Source organism: Neofelis nebulosa, chromosome 14 (assembly GCF_028018385.1).
Source record: "Neofelis nebulosa isolate mNeoNeb1 chromosome 14, mNeoNeb1.pri, whole genome shotgun sequence".
Taxonomy (NCBI): domain Eukaryota; kingdom Metazoa; phylum Chordata; class Mammalia; order Carnivora; family Felidae; genus Neofelis; species Neofelis nebulosa.
In genome coordinates, this window is record NC_080795.1 from 43686584 (window position 1) to 43711626 (window position 25043).

The following is a 25043-nucleotide window of genomic DNA, read 5'->3' on the forward strand; positions in this document are numbered from 1 at the left end:
TGGTGAAACTGTAAATGGGATCAATTCCTTGATTTCTCTTTCTGTCACTTCATCGTTGGTGTATAGGAATGCAACTGATTTCTGTGCGTTGATTTTATATCCTGCAACTTTACTGAATTCATGAATCAATTCTAGCAGTTTTTTGGTAGATCTTTTTGGGTTTTCCATATAGAGTATCATGTCATCTGTGAAGAATGAAAGTTTGACCTCCTCCTGGCCAATTTAGATGCCTTTTATTTCTTGGTGTTGTCTGATTGCTGAGGCTAAGACTTCCAATACTATGTTGAATAGCAGTGGCAAGAGTGGACATCCCTGTATTGTTCCTGACCTTAGGAGGAAAGCTGTCAGTTTTTCCCCATTGAGGATGATATTAGCGTTGTGTTATTCATATACAGCGTTTATGATCTCAAGGTATGCTCCTTCTATCCCTATTTTCTTGAGGGTCTTTATCAAGAAAGGATGCTGTATTTTTGTCAAGTGCTCTCTCTGCATCTATTGAGAGGATCATATGGTTCTTGTCCTTTCTTTTATTGATGTGATGAATCATGTTAATTGTTTTGCGGATATTGAACCAGCCCTGCATCCCAGGTATAAATCCCGCTTGGTCATGGTGAATAATTTTTTTAATGTATTGTTGGATCCGGTTGGCTAATACCTTGTTGAGGATTTTTGTATCCATGTTCATCAGGGAAATTGGTCTATAGTTCTTTTTAGTGTGGTCTCTGTCTGGTTTTGGAATCAAGGTAATGCTGGCTTCCTAGAAAGAGTTTGGAAGTCTTCCTTCCATTTCTATTTTTTGGAATACCTTCAAGAGAATAAATAGGTGTTAACTCTTCCTTAAATGCTTGGTAGAATTCCCCTGGAAATCCATCTGGCCCTGGATTCTTGTTTTTTGGGAGATTTTTGATTACTAATTTGATTTCCTTACTGGTGATAGGTCTGTTCAAATTTTCTATTTCCTCCTGTTTCAGTTTTGGTAGTGTATATGTTTCTAGGAATTTGTCCATTTCTTCCAGATTGCCCATTTTATTGGCATATAATTGCTCTTAATATTATCTTATTAGTGTTTTTATTTCTGCTGTATTGGTTGTGATCTCTCCTCTTTAATTCTTGATTTTTTTTTATTTGAGTCTTTTCCTTTTTCTTTTTGATCAAACTGGCTAGTGGCTTATCAATTTTGTTAATTCTTTCAAAGAACCAGCTTCTGGTTTCATTGATCTGTTCTACTGGGTTTTTTTGTTTGTTTGTTTTTTTCAATAGCATTATTTCTGCTCTAATCTTTATTATTTCCTGTCTTCTGCTGGTTTTGGGTTATATTTGCTGTTCTTTTTCCAGCTCCTTAAGGCATAAGGTTAGGTTATGTATCTGAGATCTTTCTTCCTTCTTTAGAAAGGCTTGGATTGCTATATACTTTCCTCTTATGACCCCCTTTGCTGCGTCCTAGAGGTTTTGGGTTTTGGTGTTATCATTTTCATTGGCTTCCATGAATTTTTTAATTTCCTCTTTAACTTCTTGGTTAGCCCATTCATTCTTTAGTAGGATGTTCTTCAGTCTCCAAGTATTTGTTACCTTTCCAAATTTTTTCTTGTGGTTGATTTCAAGTTTCATAGCATTGTGGTCTGAAAATATGCACAGTATGATCTCAATCTTTTTCTATTTACTTAAGGCTGATTTGTGTCCCAGTATATGGTCTATACTGGAGAACGTTCCATGTGCACTGGAGAAGAATGTGTATCCTGCTGCTTTAGGATGAAATGTTCTGAATATATCTGTTAAGTCCATCTGGTCCAGTGTGTCATTCAAAGCCATTGTTTCCTTGTTGATTTTTGATTAGATGATCTGTCCATTGCTGTGAGTGGGATGTTGAAGTCTCCTACTATTATAGTATTACTGTCAATGAGTTACTTTATGTTTGTGATTAATTGATTTATATATTTTGGTGCTCTCACATTTTGGTGCATAAATGTGTACAATTGTTAGGTCTTCTTGGTGGATAGACCCCTTGATTATGCTATAATGCCCTTCTGCATCTCTTGATACAGTCTACCTTAAAGTCTAGATTTTCTGATATAAGTACGGCTACTCTGGCTTTCTTTTGTTGACCATTAGCATGAGAGATGGTTCTCCATCCCCTTACTGTCAATCTGAAGGTGTCTTTAGGTCTAAAGCAGGTCTCTTGTAAACAGGATCTTGTTTTCTTATCCATTCTGTTACCCTATGTCTTTTGATTGGAGCATTGAGTCCACTGATGTTTAGAGTGAGTACTGAAAGATATGAATTTATTGTCATTATGTTTCTTGTAGAGTTGGAGTTTCTGGTGGTGTTCTCTGGTCCTTTTTAATCCTTTGTTGCTTTTGGTATTTATATATATATATATTTTTTTTTTCATCTTTTCTTCCCTCAGAAAGTCCCTCTTAAAATTTCTTGCAGGGCTGGTTGAGTGCTTACAAACTCCTTTAATTTTTATTTGTCTTGGAACCTTTTAATCTCTCCTTCTATTTTGAATGACAGCCTTGCTGGATAAAGAATTCTTGGCTGCATAGTTTTCTGATTCAGCACACTGAATATATCCCGCCACTCCTTTCTGGCCTGCCAAGTTTCTGTGGATAGGTCTGCTGCAAACCTGATCTGTCTTCCCTTGTAGGTTAGGGACTTTTTTTCCCTTGCTGCTTTCATGATTCTCTCCTTGCCTAAGTATGTTGTGAATTTGACTATGATACGGCTTGTTGATGGTCGGTTTTTGTTGAATCTAATGGGGGTCCTCTGTGCTTCCTGGATTTTGATGTCTGTGTCTTTCCCCAGGTTAGGAAAGTTTTCTGCTATGATTTGCTCACATAACCCTTCTACCCCTATTTCTCTCTCTTCCTCCTCTGGGACCCCTATGATTCTGATATTGTTTCTTTTTAATGAGTAACTGATTTCTCTCATTCTTAAATCGTGCTCTTTTGCCTTAATCTCCCTCTTTTTTTTCTGCTTTGTTATTCTCTATAAGTTTGTTCTCTATATCGCTGATTCTCTGTTCTGCCTCGTCCATCCTTGCCGCCACTGCATCCATCCGTGATTGCAGCTCAGTTATGGCATTTTTAATTTCATTCTGGCTATTTTTTACTTCTTTTATCTCTGCAGAAAAGGATTCTAGTCTATTTTTGACTCCAGTTAGTATTCTTCTTATTGTGATTCTAAATTCTAGTTCAGACATCTTGCTTGTATGTGTTGGTTACATCCCTGGCTGTCATTTCTTCATGCTCATTCTTTTGGGGTGAATTCCTTCCTTTTGTCATTTTGAAGGGAGAAAAGGAATTACTGAGGTAGAAAAATTAAAATTAAAAAACTAAAATTAAAAAATATTAAAATTAAAAAATTAAAAGTACACACACATACAAAAAGTGAATAAATGATGCTCGATCCTAGTTGTGTTTTGGTCTGAGTGTTGAAAGTGGTTTGCCAGATTAGAGAAAAAAAGAGGGGGGGGGAAGGAAATTGTTCGAGAATTTGAAAAAATGAATACACTGAAGTAGACTAAAATGAGATGATGGGAGTAACATAGAATTTGAAAAAATTTACACAAAAGTAAAGAATATAGTAGAAAAAAATTAAAGAGAAATATTATTAATAAAAATTAAAAATAAAAATGATTTTTTTCTCTTTCTGTTTTCAAGAATAAGAAAAGAAACAAAAAAGAGAAAAAAGAGAAGAAAAAAAGGAAATTTTTTGAAAATTTGAGAAAGTGAATACACTGTAGTAGACTGGAATAAAATGATGGAAGTAAAATAGAATTTGAAAAAATTTACATAAATGTAAAAAAATAGTAAAAAAATTAAAAATATTTTAATAGAAATTTAAAGTAAAAATGAAGTTTTTCTCTTTTTGCATTCAAGAAAAAGAAAAGAAATGAAAAAGTTTAAAAAAATATTTTTAAAAAGAAATCATTTGAAAATTTGAAAAAGTGAATACACTGAAGTAGGCTAAAATAAAATGATGAAAGTAAAATAGAATTTGAAAAAAGTTACACAAAAGTAAAAAATATAGTAAAAAATATAAAGAAAAATATTTTTAATAAAAATTGAAAATAAAAATGAGTTTTTTCTCTTTCTGTATTCAAGAAAAAGAAAAGAAGTGAAAAAGAGAAAGAAAAGAAAGAAAATTGAATAGATGGACCTGCTAACAGATTGAAATAGGACTGAAATTACTTCATTTTTTCTTAGAAGTCATACTATGAAGTGCTTTATAGTCCATCAACTAAGCAGGTAGTGAGACTTGTGTTCTTGAAGAGCGAGGTTGGTCCAGTTGGACGGGGCTCAGTGTAATGGTTCCGTTCTCCCCTAGATGGCACTGCTAGCCTACTGGGGTGGAGTATCGTGGCACTCTAGGTGTGTATGCGCATGCGCATGCGCAGGAGCAGTGAAAATGGCGTCGCCCAGCTACCCAGTCTCTAGTATCAGAACTCTGTTCTCCCCGATCAGCAATCACGCACCCATCCTCTGTCTTCAGCTCTCGTCCACTCCCTGCTTTTTCACTGTCTGTGACCAGGCCCCAGGCAGTACCTCTCTCCCGAGTTTTGTCTCAAATACAGCTGTTTTCCCTGGCTCCTTACTTCCGAAGGACTGCAGCTTTGACCCACTCCGCCCTTCTGCGGGAGGGTCTCACCAAGCAATGGCCAAATGAGCAATGGCCAAATGAGCAACGGCCGAATGTTGGCTGCACCCAGGAACGCTTTCTGTTGGACCCTGCTGCTGCTGGTGTCCCGAGACTGCAGCCAGGTGCCAGCCCACCCCAGAAAAATGTCGTGAAATAGTGTAGTAGCAGCTTTTCAGGGATTATGAAAAATCACAACACACATCTGGCACCAGGCTTCACCCTTAATGACCTTGCCCCAGCACCAGCAAATGTGGCCATTCTCTGGGGTCTGCTGGGACCAGGTGGCTTCAACAGTCTCTACCAAATGTCCTTCCAGCAGTGGAACCACTTTTCCCTGTGTGGCCCAAGAACCTCCCGGACCCCACTCTGCTCCTGGGGATTCGCCCTTCCCACCAGAGCACCACCAGGTATGGAGCTGTGGAGTTGCAGACTTAGCGCTCCCCTTGTTTACAGTCTTAATGGAATTTAAACCCTCTCCTTTCTCCTTTCTCCCTTTTTAGTTTAGTCCCTGTAGCTGTTTCCAATTTTCCACTTTCTCTCCAGCTCCTTTTGGGGAGGGGTGCTTCTCCCGTATTCTCCCTCCTTCCCCCGTCTCCATCCTCTCTCCACCCGCAAAAGCACCTCCCTGCCTGCTGCAGCTTCTCGCTCCCCATGTCAGCTCTTTGTGCCGTGTACCTGCTGAATTCTGTGAATCAGGTTGTGCAGATTGTTGTGTTAATCCCCCAATCAGTTTTCTAGGTGTGTAGGAGGGTTTAGTGTTGGTCTGGCTCTGTATCATGGACGCGAGACACACAAAAAACTTCCATGCTGTTCTGCCATCTTGGCTCCTCCCAATTTGTGTTTCTTTTTAATTCAATAGTTGTTTATTATTTCTAATTGTAAAACACACATAAGCTGGGGCGCCTGGGTGGCGCAGTCGGTTAAGCGTCCGACTTCAGCCAGGTCACGATCTCGCGGTCCGTGAGTTTGAGCCCCGCGTCAGGCTCTGGGCTGATGGCTCGGAGCCTGGAGCCTGTTTCCGATTCTGTGTCTCCCTCTCTCTGCACCTCCCCTGTTCATGCTCTGTCTCTCTCTGTCCCAAAAATAAATAAAAAACGTTGAAAAAAAAATTAAAAAAAAAAAAAAAACACACATAAGCTAAAATTTACCATGTTAACCATTTTTAAGAATACAGTTCAGTGGCATTAAGTACACCCACATTTTTGTGCAACCATCAGCACCATCTATCTCCAGAATCCTTTTCCTCTTACAAAACTGAAACCCTGTCCCAATTAAACAAGAACACCCCATTGTCCCCAGGGTCCCCAGCCTCTCGCAACCACCTGTCTACTTTCTGTCTCTGTGAATCTGACTACTCCAAGTACCTTATATAAGTGAAATCATACCATAGTTTTCCAGTGACTGGCATTTCACTTAATGTAACATCCTCAAGGTTCATCGATGTTGTAGGATGTATCAGAATTTCCTCCCTTTCTAAAACTGAATAATACTACATTGTATGCTTAAAGCACATTGTGTTTATTCGTCAATATTGACTTGGGTTTTTTACACCTTGGGACCATTGTGAGTAATGCTGCCATGAACACTAGTATATAAATATCTCTTCTAGATCCTGCTTAACCCCAGCAGTGGAATTGCTGGATCACATTGTAATTCCATTTCTAATTTTTTGAGGAACCACGATACTGTTTTCCACAGTGGCTGCACCATCTTACATTCCCAGCAACAGTGCACAAGGGCTCTGATTTCTCCACATCCTCACCAACACTTGTTATTTTCCCTTTTCTTTCCCCATGCTTTTGTTTTTCTGTTTTGTGTTTGTTTTTGTTTTGTAGCCATTCTAATGGGTGTGAGATGGTATCTTATTGTAGTTTTGAGTTCAGTTCCTTAATGATTGGTAATGCTGAGCATCTTTTTATGTGCTTATTGGTCATTTGCATATGTCTTTGAAGAAATATCTGTTTAAGTCTTTTGCCCAATTTTTAATCAAGGTGTTTGGGTTTATTGTTGTTGTTGTTGTAATAGAGTTGTAAGAGTTCTTTATATATTCTGTGTATAACCTTATCAGAGAGATGATTTGCAAATATTTTCTCTCAGTCTGGGGGTTACCTTTTCACTCTGATGATTGTTATCAGTTGATGCAGAGAATTTTTAAATTTTGATATAGTCCACTTTATTATTTTCTTTTGTTGCCTGTTCCTTTGATGTCTTCTCCAAGAAACCATTGCCACATGTGTTGTCATAAAGCTTTTCCCCTATGGTTTTTTTCAAAAAAAGTTTTATAGTGTTAGCTTTCACATTTAGGTCTTTGATCCATTTGGGGTCAATTTTATATATGGTATAATATAAAGGTTCAACTTTATTCTTTTATATATAGCATAATGTAAGGGTCCAACTTTATTCTTTTGAGTATGAATATCCAGTTTTCCCAACAACAATTGTTGAATAGACCATCTTTTCTTCATTGAATGGTCTGGGCACCCTGGTCAAAAATCATTCAACCATCTCTAACAGAAGGTTTGTTTCTGGATTCTTTATTCTATTCCGGTGTTCTAAGTGTTTGTCTTTATGCTAGTACCACACTGTTTTATTTACTGTAACTTTATACATTTTGAAAACAGTAAGTGTAAGACCTCAAACTTTGTTCTTTTTCAAAATTGTTTTGACAATTTGGGGCCCCTTGTGATTCTATGTGAACTTTAAGATGGATTTTTTATTTCCATAAAAAAAAAACACTATTGAAATTTTGATGGGAATTGCACTGAATCTATAGATCACTTTGGGTAACATCGATATCCTAACAGCATTAAGTCTTCTAATCCACAAGTAAGGGATGTTGTTTTAGCTCAGGCTACTCTAACAAAATACCATAGACTGATATCTTACACAACAGACATTTATTTCTCACAGTTTTGGATGCTGGAAAGTCCAAGATCAAGGTGCTCACAGATTAAGTTCTTAGTGAAGACCCTCTTCCTGACTTGTATACAATCACCTTCACTGTGTGCATGCACATGATTTTTTGTTAGTGTGTGTTCATTGGAGAGCTCATGTCTCTTCCACTTTTTAAAGAGCAATAATCCCATAATTTACATTACAAATCTGATTATGCACTCCTGCTTGGAGCCCTTCAGTAGCTTCTCTTTGCACTTGGGATAAAGTTCATAATACAAAGTCCTGAATGTTCTAACCTTGTCTTCCTTTCTGGCCTCAGTTTACATGCCACTCTTCCTGTCTTCACTCTGCCCACATTGACTTTTTTTCTAGTTCTAACATCACTTCCTGCCCCCAAGACCTGTGCACATGTGGTTTCTTCCTAGAATGTTCTCCCCTTACCCTTTTTCTTTGTCTGTTCAACTCCTGCCTATCTCCTGGGCTCATCTCTAAGGTCTCTTCCTCTGGCATGCCTCCTTTAAATCTTGGGACTAGAGAGATCCCAATAATAACAAAAACTATAATTATTTTTATGGTCATGTATAAAGATTAACATTTGTTTTTACCTATCCGGTAGGCAATGAGATAAGCATTTCACATGTATTCACTCATGTCATTCTCCCAAAAGCCCTCCTCTCCATTTTTACAAATGAAGAAGTCAAGATTTAGACAGCTTAAGTCACTGCCCCTGGTCACATTACTAATAAGAGGTGGAGTCAAGATTTTAATCAAGGTTATCTAATCCCAGAGCTTATGTATTTAGTCCTAATACCTCATTGATTTTCTCTGTTAAGGGCCCTCATTCATGATTTGTTCATTTATTCCACATGTTTATCAAGTTTCTACCATGTGGCAGGCACTGTAAAGTACTGGGGTATGGAGGTGAGCAGCAAGACAAAAAAAGGTCCCTACACTTAAAGAACTTTGTCATAGTGGAGGAGCAAGAACATAAAATGTAGAAGTAAGCAAATAAACAAAGATCACTTCTATGGAACTGAGCTGATTATGTGGTGAATAATAAGTATGGAAGGCCTGCTATTGACAGGATGGGCTCTGATGGTCTCTAAAAAGGGGACATTTGAGCTGAGTCCTGAAGGATGATGGGGCAGAACTAGCTAATTGTCCCTAAGAATGCATTCTACTTTTTTTATGGTAACAGACCCCCTAAATTTTAGCTAGGTTGTAGTCTCTACCTTGCTTTATAATTAGGTGTAACCATGAGACTAAGTTCTGGCTAATGGGTTATAACTGGAAGTGGCCCAAGAAACTTCCAGTAAGTCTCCTTAAAGGGAGCAAGGGAGATGGGCATGCTCTTCTCCTTCCATCCTCTTTCCTTTCAGAAGGTTGAAGCATCAACAGCCAACTTGGACCATGAAGTGAACTTGAGAATGCAAGTCACACACAGCAGAGAAGCAAACAGGAAGGAGTATGGGTCCCTGATGATGGGGAGTACCATATCGCCCTGGACTGACTCCCTCAGATAAACTTTATTGAAGTAGTTCTTCCTGCAAAGCGTAACTGCACTTCTTTATGATTTTGAAGACTTAATACTGCTGCTTGTGAAGTGTAGACTACAAGCTTCATGCACCAGCTGTCAGCCACGGTAGTGACCAACTAAACATCCTCAGGAAGTCATCATAGGCCCTTTGGTTGACTCTAACTCCCAATCACAGGAAATGACTGGTTTTCTTTTCTCTCTTGTATGCCTTTGGAAGGAGTTTGGAAGGCATTTGGTGTGCTGGAAGGGCCACTCACTTGATCAGATGGCACCTGCCAAACTGACACAGATAAAGAGTGCCACAATGCAGATCTGTGAAAAATGCCTCCATGACATATTAGCAATTTCACAAACACATTCAAAAGTTCAGATAACACTTTTGATGTCCTTGATCTTTGCACTTCCAAATGGTGGCTGAACAAACAGAAATCAGTCTTCTTTGAAACCTTCAAAGCAGTGAAATTGCTTAAATCAGTTTGTTGACTATTCTCTGACTTCCAAAGGTCAGGGAAGGTTTTCTGTGTGTGTTCGTCCCTTCTGATTCACTTTCACATTCTCTTGTAAGTACTTTGGTTCTAAAAAAAAATTAAGTCAATCATTTATTTGTTTTTTATGCAACTTTGAATTTCCAATAAAGACTTGGCCAACTTTTCTGAGGACCAAAAATGGCTATTTTTGAAATAGTTGTATAAACATCCTATTAGGAAATGGTAAATAGAACTTACCAGCATGGAGGTAAATGAGTAAGTGCAGAACTGATTCTTTTTTTTTTTTTTTAATTTATTTATTTTTGGGACAGAGAGAGAGACAGAGCATGAACGGGGGAGGGGCAGAGAGAGAGGGAGACACAGAATCGGAAACAGGCTCCAGGCTCCGAGCCATCAGCCCAGAGCCTGACGCGGGGCTCGAACTCGCGGACCGCGAGATCGTGACCTGAGCTGAAGTCGGACGCTTAACCGACTGCGCCACCCAGGCGCCCCCAGAACTGATTCTTTTACCAACATATTTAAACCTCATGAAATCAGAAACGTGTTATTACACCAGAAGATTCCACATAAAATCCAGTGTGCTCCAGTTTATTGCGTTATCATTTGTGTGAACTGGGGCTTGATCATGGCAGTAGAAGAGATACATGATTTTGTACTTGTTTCTCAACAATTTCCAACTCAGTAATCAGCACCTGAGGGTGACCCTCCCTGTGAGGAAGACAGCATGGAAGTTGCCATGTATGGAGATGAGCTAAGGGGCTGAGCAGTGGCGTCTTCACTATCATTATGACCTCAATTAGGATTCTAAAGGGAAGTCACAAGAATACATGTAAACTAACTGCAGAAAAAATGAGAGAGAGATAGAATGGAAAAATACTGAAGTATCCTGTGAACTCCACTTGGGTATTTCCAGGCTTTAGAAATTAAACCAGAGACTGATTCCTGATTAACAGTCCTTCCCAAACTCTTTCACCTCACAAATATTACATAAAATGATGATATTTTCATGGCCCATGGGGATAAAATAATGAGGCTGCTTCGTGAAATCAAAAGCGACTTACTCCTTGGCATACTGATCAGCCACCCAGATAAAGACCTTTCTTTAGTCTCCCACTTCCCAAGTTCTTAGGAAACAATCATGGCCAACATTTCTTGAGCCCCTGTTGTATGGCAGACACTGCTCTAAGCATTACACATGCATTTTATTCACTCATTAAATCTTCACACAAGTTAGGTATTATATTTTCCTCTTTTACATATAAGAAAACCCAAGTATTTGGAGTCTAAGCTATATACTCAAGGTCACATGGCTCATGGTGCAGGCAGGGTTTAAATCTACTTTGGCCCTGAATCTAGTTTGGCATTAACCCTCAGTTATACTGTCTCTATCAGACACTAAAGCTTTCTTAAAAGGAAGTGAACTGATTGACCAGGTTTGAGTCAGGTACCCATCTGAGGACCAATCGATGATGAGAAGGGGGTGGGATCACACTAGAGAAAGCAACTTGGTCCTCATGCTACACCCTGTGGAAGGAGGGAAAGGGGGCAAATCCTGGCAAAGAAATGTTTGACCAACACTAATAAGGATCCTCTTCCTCCCCACCCTCCTCTTCTCTCAGGGACCCAGGGTTAACTGATATATTCTTCTCCTTTCATAGTACACTACAATCACGATGCTTCTCTTTATTTAATCTTATTCCTCTCCACACTAGAATTCCATCTCAATCCCAAAAGGCCACCATTCTACTTTGTTTGATAGGAATCATTTTACCTATATATGTTCTTATATACATATATTGTTGTTTCATGTGTATGCATTTTTAAGTAACATATATGACATGGTGCTACAAGCCCCATTCTTGTCTCCCTTTTGCCACTCAGTCTTACGTTCATAAGATATATCCACGTTGCCATGTTGCTAGCCCATTGCTTCTGACCACAGCATATACTCTAGGGTATGCCTGCACCACTCAACCCATGTCTTGTACCAGTCATGTACTACTGGGTTGTATAGACCACCCCACTCAACTTGGGATCCCCTCATCTGGGAAGACCCCTCTGCCTGGGGGAGTGTTCCTCCTCTGTGCTTGCACTTTCCTCTGAGCTTGCTTCCATCAGGACAGAGGCCATAGAGCACCTTGGTTTAAAGTACAGGATTGGGGCCACACTGCCTGGACTCAGAATCCCATCTCTTCCATTTATAGCTAAGTCATATAGCCTGTAGGTACCTCCTCTTCCTCATATGCAAAATGTTAGCCACAGCTACCCATGGGATTATTGTGAAGATTAAATGAGAAAAATCTATGAAATGTGCTAAGAACAGTGCCTGATACAAATGAAGTGCTATTATAACTACTGTAATATTTGTTGCATGTATCAGAATGGTCTATTTACTTGTCTATTCCACCACCAGATTATGAAACCCTTGGCTTTTCCATCTCTGTGTCTCAGAACCTCACACGTTGCAAGAACCCAATGCAGGTTCATTGGATGTTGCTCTCTCTTACTCACTCTGTGGTTTGACATGGCTGCAGTATTGGTATCTAGAAATGAACTGGGTTGAGAAGAGGCTCAGATAGAGTAGCCTGGAGATGTGGCTTTAGAAGGGAGAACTTTCCTGGAGCTATAATGCTGGGCAATAGAAAATATAGTGTCAGCTGCTACATACAGCCAGGAAGGCCAGCAGGTCACCCAAGAGCAGCTCCCAGAGGACATCCTTACATAGGCAGCTTTATGAACTTGGCCAGAGCATGGCTAAGAGCCAGCTCATGGCCATGTGCCAACACTTTCTGGCCTCCTGTGTGTTCGCCTCAGTGACCTCGTCTGTACAATAGGACTAATACCATCTACCCTATACGATTGTCCCAAGGATTATGTGAGGGAACAATTACCAAGTGCTTAGAACAGTGTCTGGAATGACCTCAATCAGTCATAAATGTTAGCTTTCCTTAGAATGACCACCATGCAACTGATTACTCTTACTTACAAATAGAGTCGGAAGATGCCACTCGTTTTCTTTCCTGTTTCAGGATCTTGGAGTTTTTGTTTCTGCATCTGTATATTTGTTTTTTGGCTTTATTTATTTACTTGGTATTCTGGTGGGAACTATTTGTTAGCAGGTTATCTGATAGAAGGTCCTAGTCTTTTTAACCTCAACAAATGTGCCCTTGAACTCACAGGTGTGCAGTACAGCTTGTCTATCTTTGAAGGCTTCCTAAGGACAATATCATTCTCAGATTAGAAGTTCTCTGAAGTGCCAGCTAGCAGCAACCCATAGTCAGATATTCCCAGGAATACCAGGGGGCACCATTTATAATCACAGAACATGCCTAAATGGGAATGAATTTGATCTTCTTTGTTGAAAAAAAAAAAAGTGAAGGGGAAGAAGAACAAGGAAATCAAACACAGGTCCGGTGGGGCTACCCTCAGAATGATGAAGGCCTTTCCTATTAGCTTTCTAAGCAACTTTTAGACGGCTGCTGTGCATAGAAAGACTCTTTTTTAAAATGCTTTGGTTTCATACAGGGAAATAAACCCTCAGGGTGAATTACTGGCTGCTCTACATTAGAGGCCTCGCTGTAAGAACCATTAGCTATAAAAAGAGAGGTTAATTATGAGGAGAACTGTGTGGCCGAAGCTGAGGGAGTTATAGTGACTTGCAGGGAGGGGGCTGATCAGGAGGCCACGTTTGATGGCAACGCCCTCTCCTGGACAAAGGCTGAATCTGGAGGCTGATACCAGGAGCAATGCTTGGGCCAGTTTGTGTTGGGTTCATTAGCTGTGGGGGTTATTGCCTATGTGATCTCCTGCCTATGGGAGGAGAAGGGGGAAGGAGCAAGAGGAGTGGGGAGACTTAGCAAAATTTCTCATTCTATAAAATTAGGATCTTGTGAAACTTCAAAAAGACTTTGTCAGGTTTAGTAATCCTACTCCTTACTCTCATCCATTCTAGAAGATTCGGCTTCCCACTATGCCTTAAGACATGCTCATGTAAAGAAGCACTTGGTTTCCAAGAAACCGCATGAATTTTTTTTTTCCTTTTAGAAGGACTCAAAGATAAAATGTTGTGTTTTGTCATGAAAATTTTATTTCAAGTGAGGAATCCAATTCCCAGTCTGGCCCCTGCCAACATTCTGAGGACAAATAGAAATCCAGGCTGGGCAAAATTTCGGAGCTCATCTCCGAAAGGGATATTTTGACAAAATGTATACATGCTTCAGACCTTGCTGTCGTTAACTGAGTACCTACTGTATGCCAGGCACCAACAGTACATTTTTCTTGCCTTGTTTCACTATACCACAGAATATGTGACTCCCCAGCACAGGTGTGTGGTCACTAGTTCTGCAAATGCACACACCAAGAATTAGGCTCACAGGTCCACCAAGGGCCACACAAAGAGAGCAGAGCAAGCATCAGTATTCAAATCCTTTGACAGACTGCTGTCATTTTCCACTCTTTAGCCCTGCCTCCACAAAATAACCCAAACAGTTACTGTTTGTAACCCTTGTCATAACCACTCAAAAGTATGTAGCTTAAAGGAAGAAATGTTAAAATGTCTGCTCCTGAGTGTGACACCCTCTGATCTCACCCACCCTGTGTATGCTTCTGGACCCCCTTTTTTGTTAGCCTTCCCAACTCTGGAGTATGCAAGTAGGCAGGTGAACTTTGTGACAAATACCCGGTAGATCTGAAGTGGGTGTGGATGTTGATTTTCCATTTTTATGATACATTTTCAATATGTATATAGGTAAGTAATTTCTTTTCCCATAACACTTCCAAGTCGAATTCTCTCTTATGAATATCTACTTCCCTGTGCCAGCCCTGGGCGAAATTTTACCACATTGAACTTCTGTTCGTCGCGGTCATCTTTCGAAGAAGGAAGTTCTAAGAGCTCCTTCTGAAAGATGGTCTTGTCACAGGTTAATATAAATTAATGTGCCTCCACCTTCACTCACTCTAATTTCTTATGAACATTCAGCCTAAGCATTTTCAAATATTTTACATTCGGCAATGTTTACAAGGCCTGAACTTGAGCTCAGCCGGGGCACTGTTCTGGAAGTGAGCGGAATGCGGTGTCTGGGAGCATGGTTTCTGGAGCCAGCTCTCCTGTGACTCCTGGCTCCACCATCACTTCTGCCATTGATTTTGAGCAAATCTCTTCACTCGCCTGTGTCTTATGTTCTCTTCTGTGAAAATGAGATTAGAATGTCCTCTACCTCATAGGGTTCCTATGAAGCATTATTTTATATAAAGTACTTAGAAAAATGCCTGGAACATAGTAGTAGCTCTGAATATATGAGTTCCACTGTCATCACTATTATCATTATTCCATAAGAAATACTTGAAGGACTAAAGATTCAGTGATATGCTTGTGACTCTCCTCTCCTAACTCACTTAGCAAGCAGGTTGTGTCCTGTGATGTGCATGGTTTTGAGAATACTCAATTCTAGTAAGTGAGTAAGCTTGTGGTTTACAAACATAGGCAAACTATCTGAAGGTGTGTAAGTCTAAATGAGTAGCTAGTAAGCAAAAAGTGTGGTTATCATAGGCAGAACCTATGGGATATGTTAAGTATAAATATAAGATAAGTAGTTGGCGAGTGGAACATGTGCATGTTAATCGCATGGAGAGAAGGATGAAAGGACCAAGAAATACCTGATATTTATGATGCATCTGAGCACCAAATATTCAGAGTGTACTAAATATATGTAAGGCTAAATATCAAGAAGCATTAAATATATGTGAGCATTTGATATTCATGATCTCCTAATTGGGCAACCAGTTGGTTATATCCTTCAGGGCCCACGTGTGCTGTGCCCAAGTAACTCAAATAGAACTCATAGGTGCTCAGCTATCTAATCAGCAAGCTAGAGCATACTTGTTCCTACATCTCTGTAGTAGCACATGTATGTGATGTTGGCCTAGGGCACCTTCCATCTGGGGGTCCTGTGTCAGGGATACCCAAGATCACCCTCAGTTTCAATGATTTGCTAAGAATCACAGAACTCAGAAAAGCAGTTAAATTCATGGTTACAATTTATTACAGCGAAAGGATACAGATAGAAATCAGCAAAAGAAAAAGGTGCATATCACAGAGTTTAGGAGAGACTAGGTATAGGCTCTTAGTTGTCCTCTCCAAGTAGAATTATATGGATGACACTTAATTCTCCCAGCAAGGATGCATGACACCACTTGCAAAGCATTGCCAAGCAGGAAGTTCAAACAAGCCTTAGTGTCCAGAATTTTTATTGGAATGCCTATGTGACTGACCTTAACTACTCAGACCCAGTTCCCTAGAGGTCCAACTGATAACATGTGGCCCAAGTCTCTTACCATAAATCACATTGTTAGCATAAACTATCTGGCAGGGCCCAAGGCCCCTGGTAAACAAAGATACTCTTATCAGACCATCTATTTCAAGGGCTCAAGGATTATCTCCCAAGAGGTAGTCATAGAAAGGACCATCCTTTCTTTGGAATGTACAGAGTTTGAGCACCCTAAGCCTGCTAAGCTAATTCTTTCCTATACAGTCCTCTTGCACAAACCTCAACTCTAGTCCTAGTAACCACACTATGAGCAGGGAGAGCTGAAGTGGCAGAGAGAAATGGGGCATATGGACATTGTGTACCCCAGGATTCACGTAGTGGAGTCCTCCAATTGCTCCCTATCCCAAGTGTATGAACTGACCCCATCTTTCCCCCCTTGCTTACTGTTGTGTGTTTTAAATATATTTAATAAGCCTTGTGATTTAAGTATTTTAATTTGTTCTGTGAGTCTTTCTGGAACAACTTGTTCAATAGTGTATTTAGAGGCAACTGTTTTACTTGGAGACAATTTCCCACATGGCATGTCCTCGCTTCATCATTTGTTGGGGCGGGTGGACAGGTGATGGGTCAGCCAGCTGCTGCAGATATACTACAGGAGCAAACAACACCAGTGCTTACAACAACCATGGTGTTATGAATTAGGAACAATAATGCAATCTATACAGGTGGGATAGAGAGGAGGAACAAGGTAACAAAGGAGATTCGTGAGAATATTGGTATGGCTGTTACCTTGTTGATTGGGTCTAGCCACCGCTGACCACAATTTGCCTCTAGCTCATACTTATCGAATGCTCACTACAGATCAGACACCATACTAAACACTCTAGATGAATTAGCTTATCCTCACAATAGCCTGTGAGATAGGTACTCTGTTTACCTTCACCATTTTCTAGATGAGTAAACCGAGGCACAAAGGAACTTGTGTGAAGTCACGTACTTTGTCAGTAGCGAAGCCAGAATTCATACGCAGATGACAGAGTTCACACCCTTAAGCACTCCGCTAGGCTGCTTGGGTTCTGAAATGGGTTTGTCTTGGTCTCAGGACCTGGCACAGAATAGATAGAACTCTTCATTTGCAAGTGACAGAAACCCAACTCAAAATGACCTAAGCAAAATGGATACTTATTCATGCACAAAACTGAAAACTTCAGGGAACAGAACTGCAGCAGTCGGATCGAGGGGCTTCACTGGGCTATCAGGACGTGGCTGCTCATTCACTCACCATCTCTGTTTCTGTTTCTTCTCTGCTGGCCTCACTCTTCCTTCCCTCATAGCTATTGGGAACTCCACATTGACATTCCTATGGCTTGGCAATCTAGCTGAACAAGAGATTGTCTTTCCCAAGAGTTCCAGTCACAGACCAAGGAGTCAGACTGACTCTGACTTGCCCAATTAATCCAGTCGCTGAGGCAGGGCAGTGGCCAAAAATGAAGTGGATTAAAAATGAATGAAGGCAGCGCACCTGGGTGGCTTAGTCAGTTAAGCATCTGACTCTTGGTTTTGGCTCAGGTCATGATCTTATGGTTCGTGACTTCGAGCCCCAGGTGAGTGACATGCTGACAGCACAGAACCTGCCTGGGATTCTCTCTCTCCCTCTCTCTCTGCCCCTCTTCCACTCTCTTTGTCCCTCAAAATAAATAAGCTTAAAAAAATTTAAAAAACCAAAAAAGGAAAATGAATGAAGGCATTTTCCCAAAGGAAAATAGAGTTGTTGCCAAGAGGAAGAGAGAACAGTTCTGGGCAGGCCAAAACAAACAACATTCTCACAAGGTTCAGTAAATGCATGACTATGGGGTGGGTAGATGGATGGATAGATGGATGGATACAAAAATCAATGCCCAAGGCAGGAAGCGCTATGAGAAACTTACAAGAAAAATACATTCTTATATATCCATCCTAACAGTGAAAGAAAGTCAAAGTTAGCAATTCTTTTCGTTCTCTCTCACAAAAGAGACACTGGGAGATTTGAGGGAAGCGGTTGGAGGAAGACTACTGAAAAATAGGTACATGAAACAAAGAATGAGAACATGGGGAGGAATTTCTGTAATGGAGACAATTACAGTTTTAATAGGACATCTGCCTCAAACAGTGTGGGTTTCTGGTTGGCGCTTTTGTTGGTGTAGCTCTTTTTCTTGGTGCAGTGAGAAGACTGCAATCATCACAGGCAGTTACAGCCCAGCGCACAAAGTTGCACATCCCATCTGGAGACACTGGTCACCTCAAATGGCACAAGACAGCAGGATCCTTAGGAAATATAAGTTCGCTCCACAGGGCTTCTCGATCCTCTTTAACTTCTGATTTCAAGCCATTCCTTTTGGCTGCTCCCTAGTTACCCCATTTGTGTTCCCTTAAAGCTGCCATTTCAAGAGTTGATTTTCAGAATGGGATTTGGCAGGGCAAATGGAGCCCCAGTTGGGAGAGTGTGTCTACTCTGCAGAGAAGGTTATGAAAGAGGACAGGACGATAGATTCCAGCAGTGGGTTCAGGAAAGAAAAAAGAGAACCACGTACACACTCCCATACATAAGCACCTTGAACTGCTTTTTTTGCACAGCTGCGGTTCAGTGAGTGCTCAGCATATTTCAGCCCAAAACCCTTACTTTTTCACCATGTGCTCCATTTCAGAAAAAAATGTCACCTGCATATTTCTGATTCACCTGCACCAAAATTTGGCCCTCTAGCTCATATGGCTGCTCTTATGTGACAACTCTAATCTTCTACGGTTAAGTAGACATTTACGTCTTTTGTGTTTAAACCAGGATTTTGTGGAAAGTTTTTTGCCTCTAAGAGATTGAAGTTTCTTTTTCAACCCAGAAGTTTCTAAGTGTCCAGGGCATGAGGGCTGCCAGGCTAGAGAGCTCAAGTCCAATGTGTTTTCTCAGTTATGATGCTTCATCCATTCAGCTCTAATAGGGAACAGTTTCCTTGACACGTGGGACCTAACATCCTGACCCTTTCCTCCTGCACTAGGCCTTATGATGCCATCTCAAACCAATTAGGGCGGAATGTAAGAAAATGTTTTGGTTATAAAATATGATTCACCAACATAAAGGTATATCAAAACTGAAATCTGAGAGAAAAGTGAGGTCTCTTTTACAAATTGGGTTAAATGAGGCACAAAATGAGAGGGCTAGTTTTGTAACTATACCCAGAGGCAAAGGAACAGAAGTGCCACAGGAGTCACAGTGTCACCTCCAGGAGACTGGGAGGAAATGGAGACTCAGCCCACCCTCCTAATTTAATCTAAGAGGAACCCGAGCCCAGCCAGGTTGAGGCATTTGGCCAGTGGACGTAATGAACCCAGAAGTCAGGCCTCCTCCATCCAGCATGCTTTTCAGGTCTAAGGGCTCTGGGCTGAACCAAACACAATGAAGAAAAAGCAACAGCTTCCCTGAAGTGTTTATGCTTTCTCAAATGCAGTTAAGTTGCCACAAGTTTTCACTATGGCCATCCATCAGAATGGGGAAAGATAAAAAACAAAGCAAACCCCCCCAGAAATGAATCTGGGCCACCCAGACCAATGGCCCAACCTGAGTGTGTTGTGAGCCCAAGTGAACCAAGAAAACAGGTAGATAGTGGGGGTTGGGGCATGGCTCTCAGTGCTATGAAGCTGACTCTGATGAGCCTGCCATGTAGGAGGAAGAGGAGAGGACACAGGGACAGGTGTATCTGACAGACAACCTCTATCTCCTGTCCTGTGGTGGGCTGAATTCTCTCACAGATAGTTCTGAACCTGCTTGTCCCAACACTATCGGCTGACGAGGTATTTGGCATGATTTTCTGCTTCATCCTATTTTATTACCAACCTTTCTCCACACGTTCCAGTTTTGAACACAGATAATTAATGGCAACAAGGATTTTCCAGCCCACAAAAATTATACAGAAATGGCTGAAATGATGTCTTGATGACAGAGGAAGAAAAATCTCCTTATAATTTGCAGTGCAAACAGACTGCTGCCCCCATACCTGTGCCTTTTCACATCCAAATCTGGGGGGTGACTTGATATGTGATCTTAATTGGGCATCTTTTAGAAAGGATGTCACATCTGAACTTGACTTCAGGAAATTCTTCCCCCATTCATCTTAGTATATAAGGTTAAACTAACGTTTTTAAAGTGAATGCATGGTTGTATTTCTTCCCCCCCTGACACACAAACACACGCCATGTCATTTAGATTCAATTCTCAAAGTCCAGGCATTAATACTGACAATTCATCTGACTATTTAAAATAAATTTTTTAAAAGGAGATAATTTCACACATACCGAAACAGATAGCTCACTTTCCCAGACTTGACACATAACTTAGTCTTAGAAATAATAAAGCCAGGAGCTCAGACTTGTGACAAAGTGAAAGGATGGGCAGGGAAGCCTGGTAAAGGACTAAATCTTTGCTAAGAAGTTTGGATAGGAGAGTTGGAAGCAGGAAGTGACATGTGATTTGAATGTGTTCTCATCTTTTTATTTTATTATTATTATTTTTTAAATTAAGATTCAAATTCTACTCAATCTGCTCTTTAAAAAGAGAGGAAATTGCCAGACCCAGAAGAACCAGATATCATCAGTCAGGAGGCTTTTCAGTTGCAGAGGAAAATCAGGAGCTGCCATTAGATTTCCAGCTATTCTTCTCTACAAATGGAGCTGTCCACACTTTACCAAGCATCTCACTACGAAGAGAAGAATTTGTGAGAAAAGTCAAAATTTGACTCATCATTCCTTTATCCAAAAATGACTAAATGATAGCAGGTTTTTCTTCATTATATAACTTGATAGACTTTTTAAGAATTGTGCTCCTGGGTGAATCTCAGCCACCCAGTGAGTGGCCTCCCTGGCTTCTGCCTATGACTTGCAATGCTTTGTTATTGAAAGATCCTGGCTGACCATGGTCACGTCACCCACCTTTGCTGGCCTCACTTCCCTCTTCTATACAATGAACCCAGACAGGGTAAGTTCTGGCATTTCCACTCTGCCTTCTTATAGTTCTAAGCCTGCAGTTGTAATCCATGTTTCTATTGAAGTGATGATCTGTGAACAGTCAAGAAGGAGGGTTCTAAAGGAATGGTTCTAACCTTCTCCCACCTTGTTATCCAGAAGTGGTATTCTAACAGATGCCTCTTCTACATATGATACTTAATGCATCCATCAAGGATTCACCTACTTGCCTATTCCTTCTGTTGGGTACCACTCCCTGCCTTCCTTTTGTTTCATTATAATTGCCTTCCCCTTCCCACACCTTACTGTGACAATCATTCATCTGCTTGATAAACTTCCACTGAGCACTTCCACAAACACGGAAAGGGAAGGACCTGATTTCTGACCTTCAGGCAGCAGTAAGATAGTGACCAAAGGCTGGAATGCAAGATAATTTCAGAGGAAAAGGAAGTCACATGGCATAAGGATTTTTTTTTCCCCAGGAAGCAAACAGGAGGAATAAGGAAAGGAGTAAGAGATGCTCCCAGAAATAACCTGAGGATGGCTTGCCATGAAAAAGTTCTGGAAGTGCTATCTGGCATTGCTCTGCCTCAGCTTTGGTTTCTCACCTCTGGTAAAACTGGTAAAACAGCTTATAAAACCAGATTTCAAAGCATCTCTCCCTATTTGCCTCCAAGAAACAAGTCTCTAGACCTCCACACATAGAGCCATTTTTGGCAAGAATTTACTTTCTGGGGAAAGGGAAGGAAACGAGATAGAACAGGCTATTCTGAAGGAAAGCAGAGAGGGAGGAAGGAGGGACAGCTAGTGGAATGATAATCAACCAAAATAAAAATACTGGACTCTAAACAGATAGACCTACATCTCGAGCACAAGATTATTAGTTCCCACAGAGACTGAATCTTTACAGATATTTAAGCTGGGAAGAAAGGAAGCAAACAACTCTTAATTTTTATATTTGTGAGAAGTATCTGAATCTTGGCTTGGGAAGTAATGAGAGGGCCTTCAAGGGTCAGAAATGATGCCTTGAACAATTATAGCGCCATTCTTGCTCTACAAGCAAGCAGACTGCTTTCCTGCCCATCCTGAAGCTATTATCATTGATATCTCGTTGTCTACTCTGTTCACTTCTAAGAACTTCCCTGACCTAAGGAAGGGGGACTTACAGCTAAACACTGCTCCCCTGCCTTTGGAGCATATTCTTTATTCTGTGTTTCAACCATCCAATAAAATGTGGAACACAGACCACTGACATCAGACTCACTAGGGACCTTGTTACATACTGAGTCCTGGCTTCCCACCCAGAATGTCTGACTTTGAATCTGTGTCTAAAATTATCTTTTTATGTATGCATTTTCTTTGTTGTTGTTGTTGTTGTTCTTCACTTCTCTATCTTCAGCCCCCAGGAAAGTCATAGGAATTTAGATGCTAAATAAATATGTGTCAAATAAATGAATGAATCAGTATATCACACGCCCTTGCTGATGGGTGCCTGGTTTAGGAAACATGACTAACATGACACTAGCCATTCAGTGTGAGACCTGATTCAAGTTCTGGGGCTTTCGTTGGGAATGAGAAGTTCCTTTTCTTGATGGGAGTAGGGTGATTTTGCTTGAAAATAAAACTAACAAAGAGGAAAAGTGGAACCAAGAGATGGAGTGAGGGCAACCGAGTCCTGCGGTCTTGTCCACGACCAGAGACAATAAATTCCTGTGTGTTGAAGCCATGCCGATGTGGATCTCTGCCCCTCATGGCTGGAGGAGACCTGCCTGAGCAGTCCCTTGCCTCCAGGCTTCACTGGTGTTTCTGGGCTTCAGCTTTTAAGAGCAGGGATTATGTCCTCTATTCTTTCTCTACCTCTCCTGATAGATCCTACTGTCTGCTCTTGGGACTTTAATGCAGGGCAGGGCTTTCCTTCCATCATTATACTTTTATGATTATTGTAAGAATTTTCTCTTGAAAGTGACTTCAGAATTTACAAGTCCTTCTGTATCTATTATCTCCTATGATCCTCTCAACAACCCATAAATCAGCAGTGGAAGTAAATCCTCCTCCACTTCATGGATGGGAAACTGACCCTTGAAAAGATTAAGATATAGCCCTGGAGTCAGCCAACACCACGGCAGGGCCCAACCAGGATTCCAACCCAGGCACTCCGATCACAGTCTTCATGCCTTCTTTTTGTGGAAAAATAATAGGCCCACAGTTCAGTGAGTTTTTCCTGATAGAGCCTTGAACTCCAGCCATAAAGGACACTTCAGATTCCCTAGGCCTTGTCAGAATGTTGCCACGCCCCACTCGTGGATTTTGTACGTGGAGCCCATGTCCAGGAAGTTGGTGCTCAGGCCTGGGATGCTTGCTGGAGCTTTAAGATGCCCGATGACGGGCCAGCAGTTGAATTCATGTCAACAGCATCTTCCCAGATGATTCCTGGAACACATGGTGTGGATCCAGACTACAGGATCAGGATGGAGCCCATGCTGTCACTGTGGAGTTTAGCAGAGGAATGATATATTTTGGGACTTGTGACCAGACAACATCCGGAGACACAAGAGAGAATTCTGCATCAAGACAACATTCCCCTTCACAAACACCTAATGGTCACTCTTCAGATGCTGGTGCTGGCTTCAGCCTAGACACACACATGCATACACATGTGTGCGCGCACACACACACACACACACACACACACACACTTGTAATTTATTTATTAGGTTTTTAAAAACCATGCCCTTTAGGAAATGACTATGGATGCAAGCCCAGGAATAAGGTATCAGTAAAAAGCAAATATAAAATGATACTAATTAAAACTGTAGCAGGATATAAAGATCAACCTAAAACACCACCTTGTGGAGAATAGTCAGTTTAAAGACACAAGTCAGAATATAAAGGTTGGCAAAACCAGGTTGTATTTGGCGGGGGCGGGGGTGAGAATTTAACAGAATCCTTTGTGGATTTAAAACTTGCCATCGGAATTGGAGCCATTTTCCTAGAATATTACTTGAAAGTAGTTAGTACTAGTAGTTATAAAGATGATGATAAGTATGTTAGCTGAAATAAACAATGAATAATGCTTGCTAGTTAGCAAACAACTCACTTGCCACGTATCATCTTACTTGAATAGAGCAGTCCCGATAGAAACATGAAGTCCACCACAGGTAGTTCAGAGGCAATCTCGTGGGTTATCAGCTGATGTTCTGAATCACAGGCCTTCAGAACAACAAGGAATCATTGAGTCCAACCAGATCATTGTACAGATGATAAAAACAGTCAGCATTTATTGAGCCAGACCCAGTGCTACACACTTTGTGTTCATCACTTCATTTTATCCACGCACTCCTCACCTCCAGTTCACTGATGAAGGAACTGAGGCTTAGCAAGATTAAGCCATTTACTAGTTACTTTTTATTCAACTAGCAAGTGAGAGAGCCAGACCATACAGCTCAAAGATGATCTCTCTGGTTCAAGATATGCAGCTGGCACAATCCTAAGCAACCCTGCATTTTTACTTGCAGAGAGTCAAGGTGATGACAGATATTTTTGCCTTGGAAGCAGAGGGTCCAAAGAAGACAAATGGGAGGCAGAGGACCTGTGTTAACTAGCTGTTTGACCTTTTGAAAATCAGACTCCTATGCCTCATTTTCACCCTCGGTAAAACAAGACACTTAGACTAAATGCTCTCTAAAGAATCATCCAGCTCTAACATTCGATGATACCATGAAATACATCATGTGTGGTGATAGGCACGTGTGACAGGAAGGGAAATTTTGCTATTAACAAAAAGAAGAAAGAGAGGAATGGCCTTAGATATTTCAGCACTCAAGAAAAGCCGCAGAATTCCTCCCAAGGAAGCTTAGAAATGCAATTATGGAGCCTTTTGGGTTTTAACATATTTCTTATAGAAGGGTCTCATAAGTCTTCTGGTGCCCATAACTTAGCGATCACAGCACTTCAGAATCCTTCTCAACACATGCCCCAGGTGGCCACCAATAAATGATCAGAGTGGACATGCAAGATAGAATGCATTTTTTATCCCTCCCCGCGAAGAATTCTTGGGTCTTAAAAAAAAAATGTACACACACACACACACACACACACACACACACACACCTATACATATAAATACCTTATATATTTATAGGTATAAGGCATTTAAATGTATACACCATATATATTTAAACATATGTATACCTTACAGGCATCTCGAGGATGTACTGTAGTGGTCAAATG

General features: G+C 40.8%; 1 protein-coding gene and 1 long non-coding RNA gene across 4 annotated transcripts in view; one reads left to right on the forward strand and one right to left on the reverse strand.

The window, feature by feature from the left end:
- CPQ (carboxypeptidase Q) overlaps positions 1 to 25043 on the forward strand; it is a 558393-nt gene that overhangs the window by 467621 nt on the left and 65729 nt on the right. The window contains exon 8 of one of the 3 annotated variants that reach the window (XM_058698652.1): positions 20374 to 22535. The exons of the other annotated variants lie outside the window; for them this stretch is intronic. Within the exon in view, the coding sequence (XP_058554635.1) occupies positions 20374 to 20402 (29 nt within the window). The 3' untranslated portion in view covers positions 20403 to 22535. Of the gene's footprint in view, positions 1 to 20373; positions 22536 to 25043 lie in introns of those variants that run through there. 3 annotated transcript variants of the gene reach the window in all.
- On the reverse strand, positions 7519 to 9836 carry LOC131494346 (uncharacterized). The gene is made up of 2 exons (XR_009253335.1): positions 9796 to 9836; positions 7519 to 9645 (listed from the first exon to the last, which is right to left on the reverse strand). It is a non-coding gene; the product is annotated as an uncharacterized LOC131494346 (long non-coding RNA).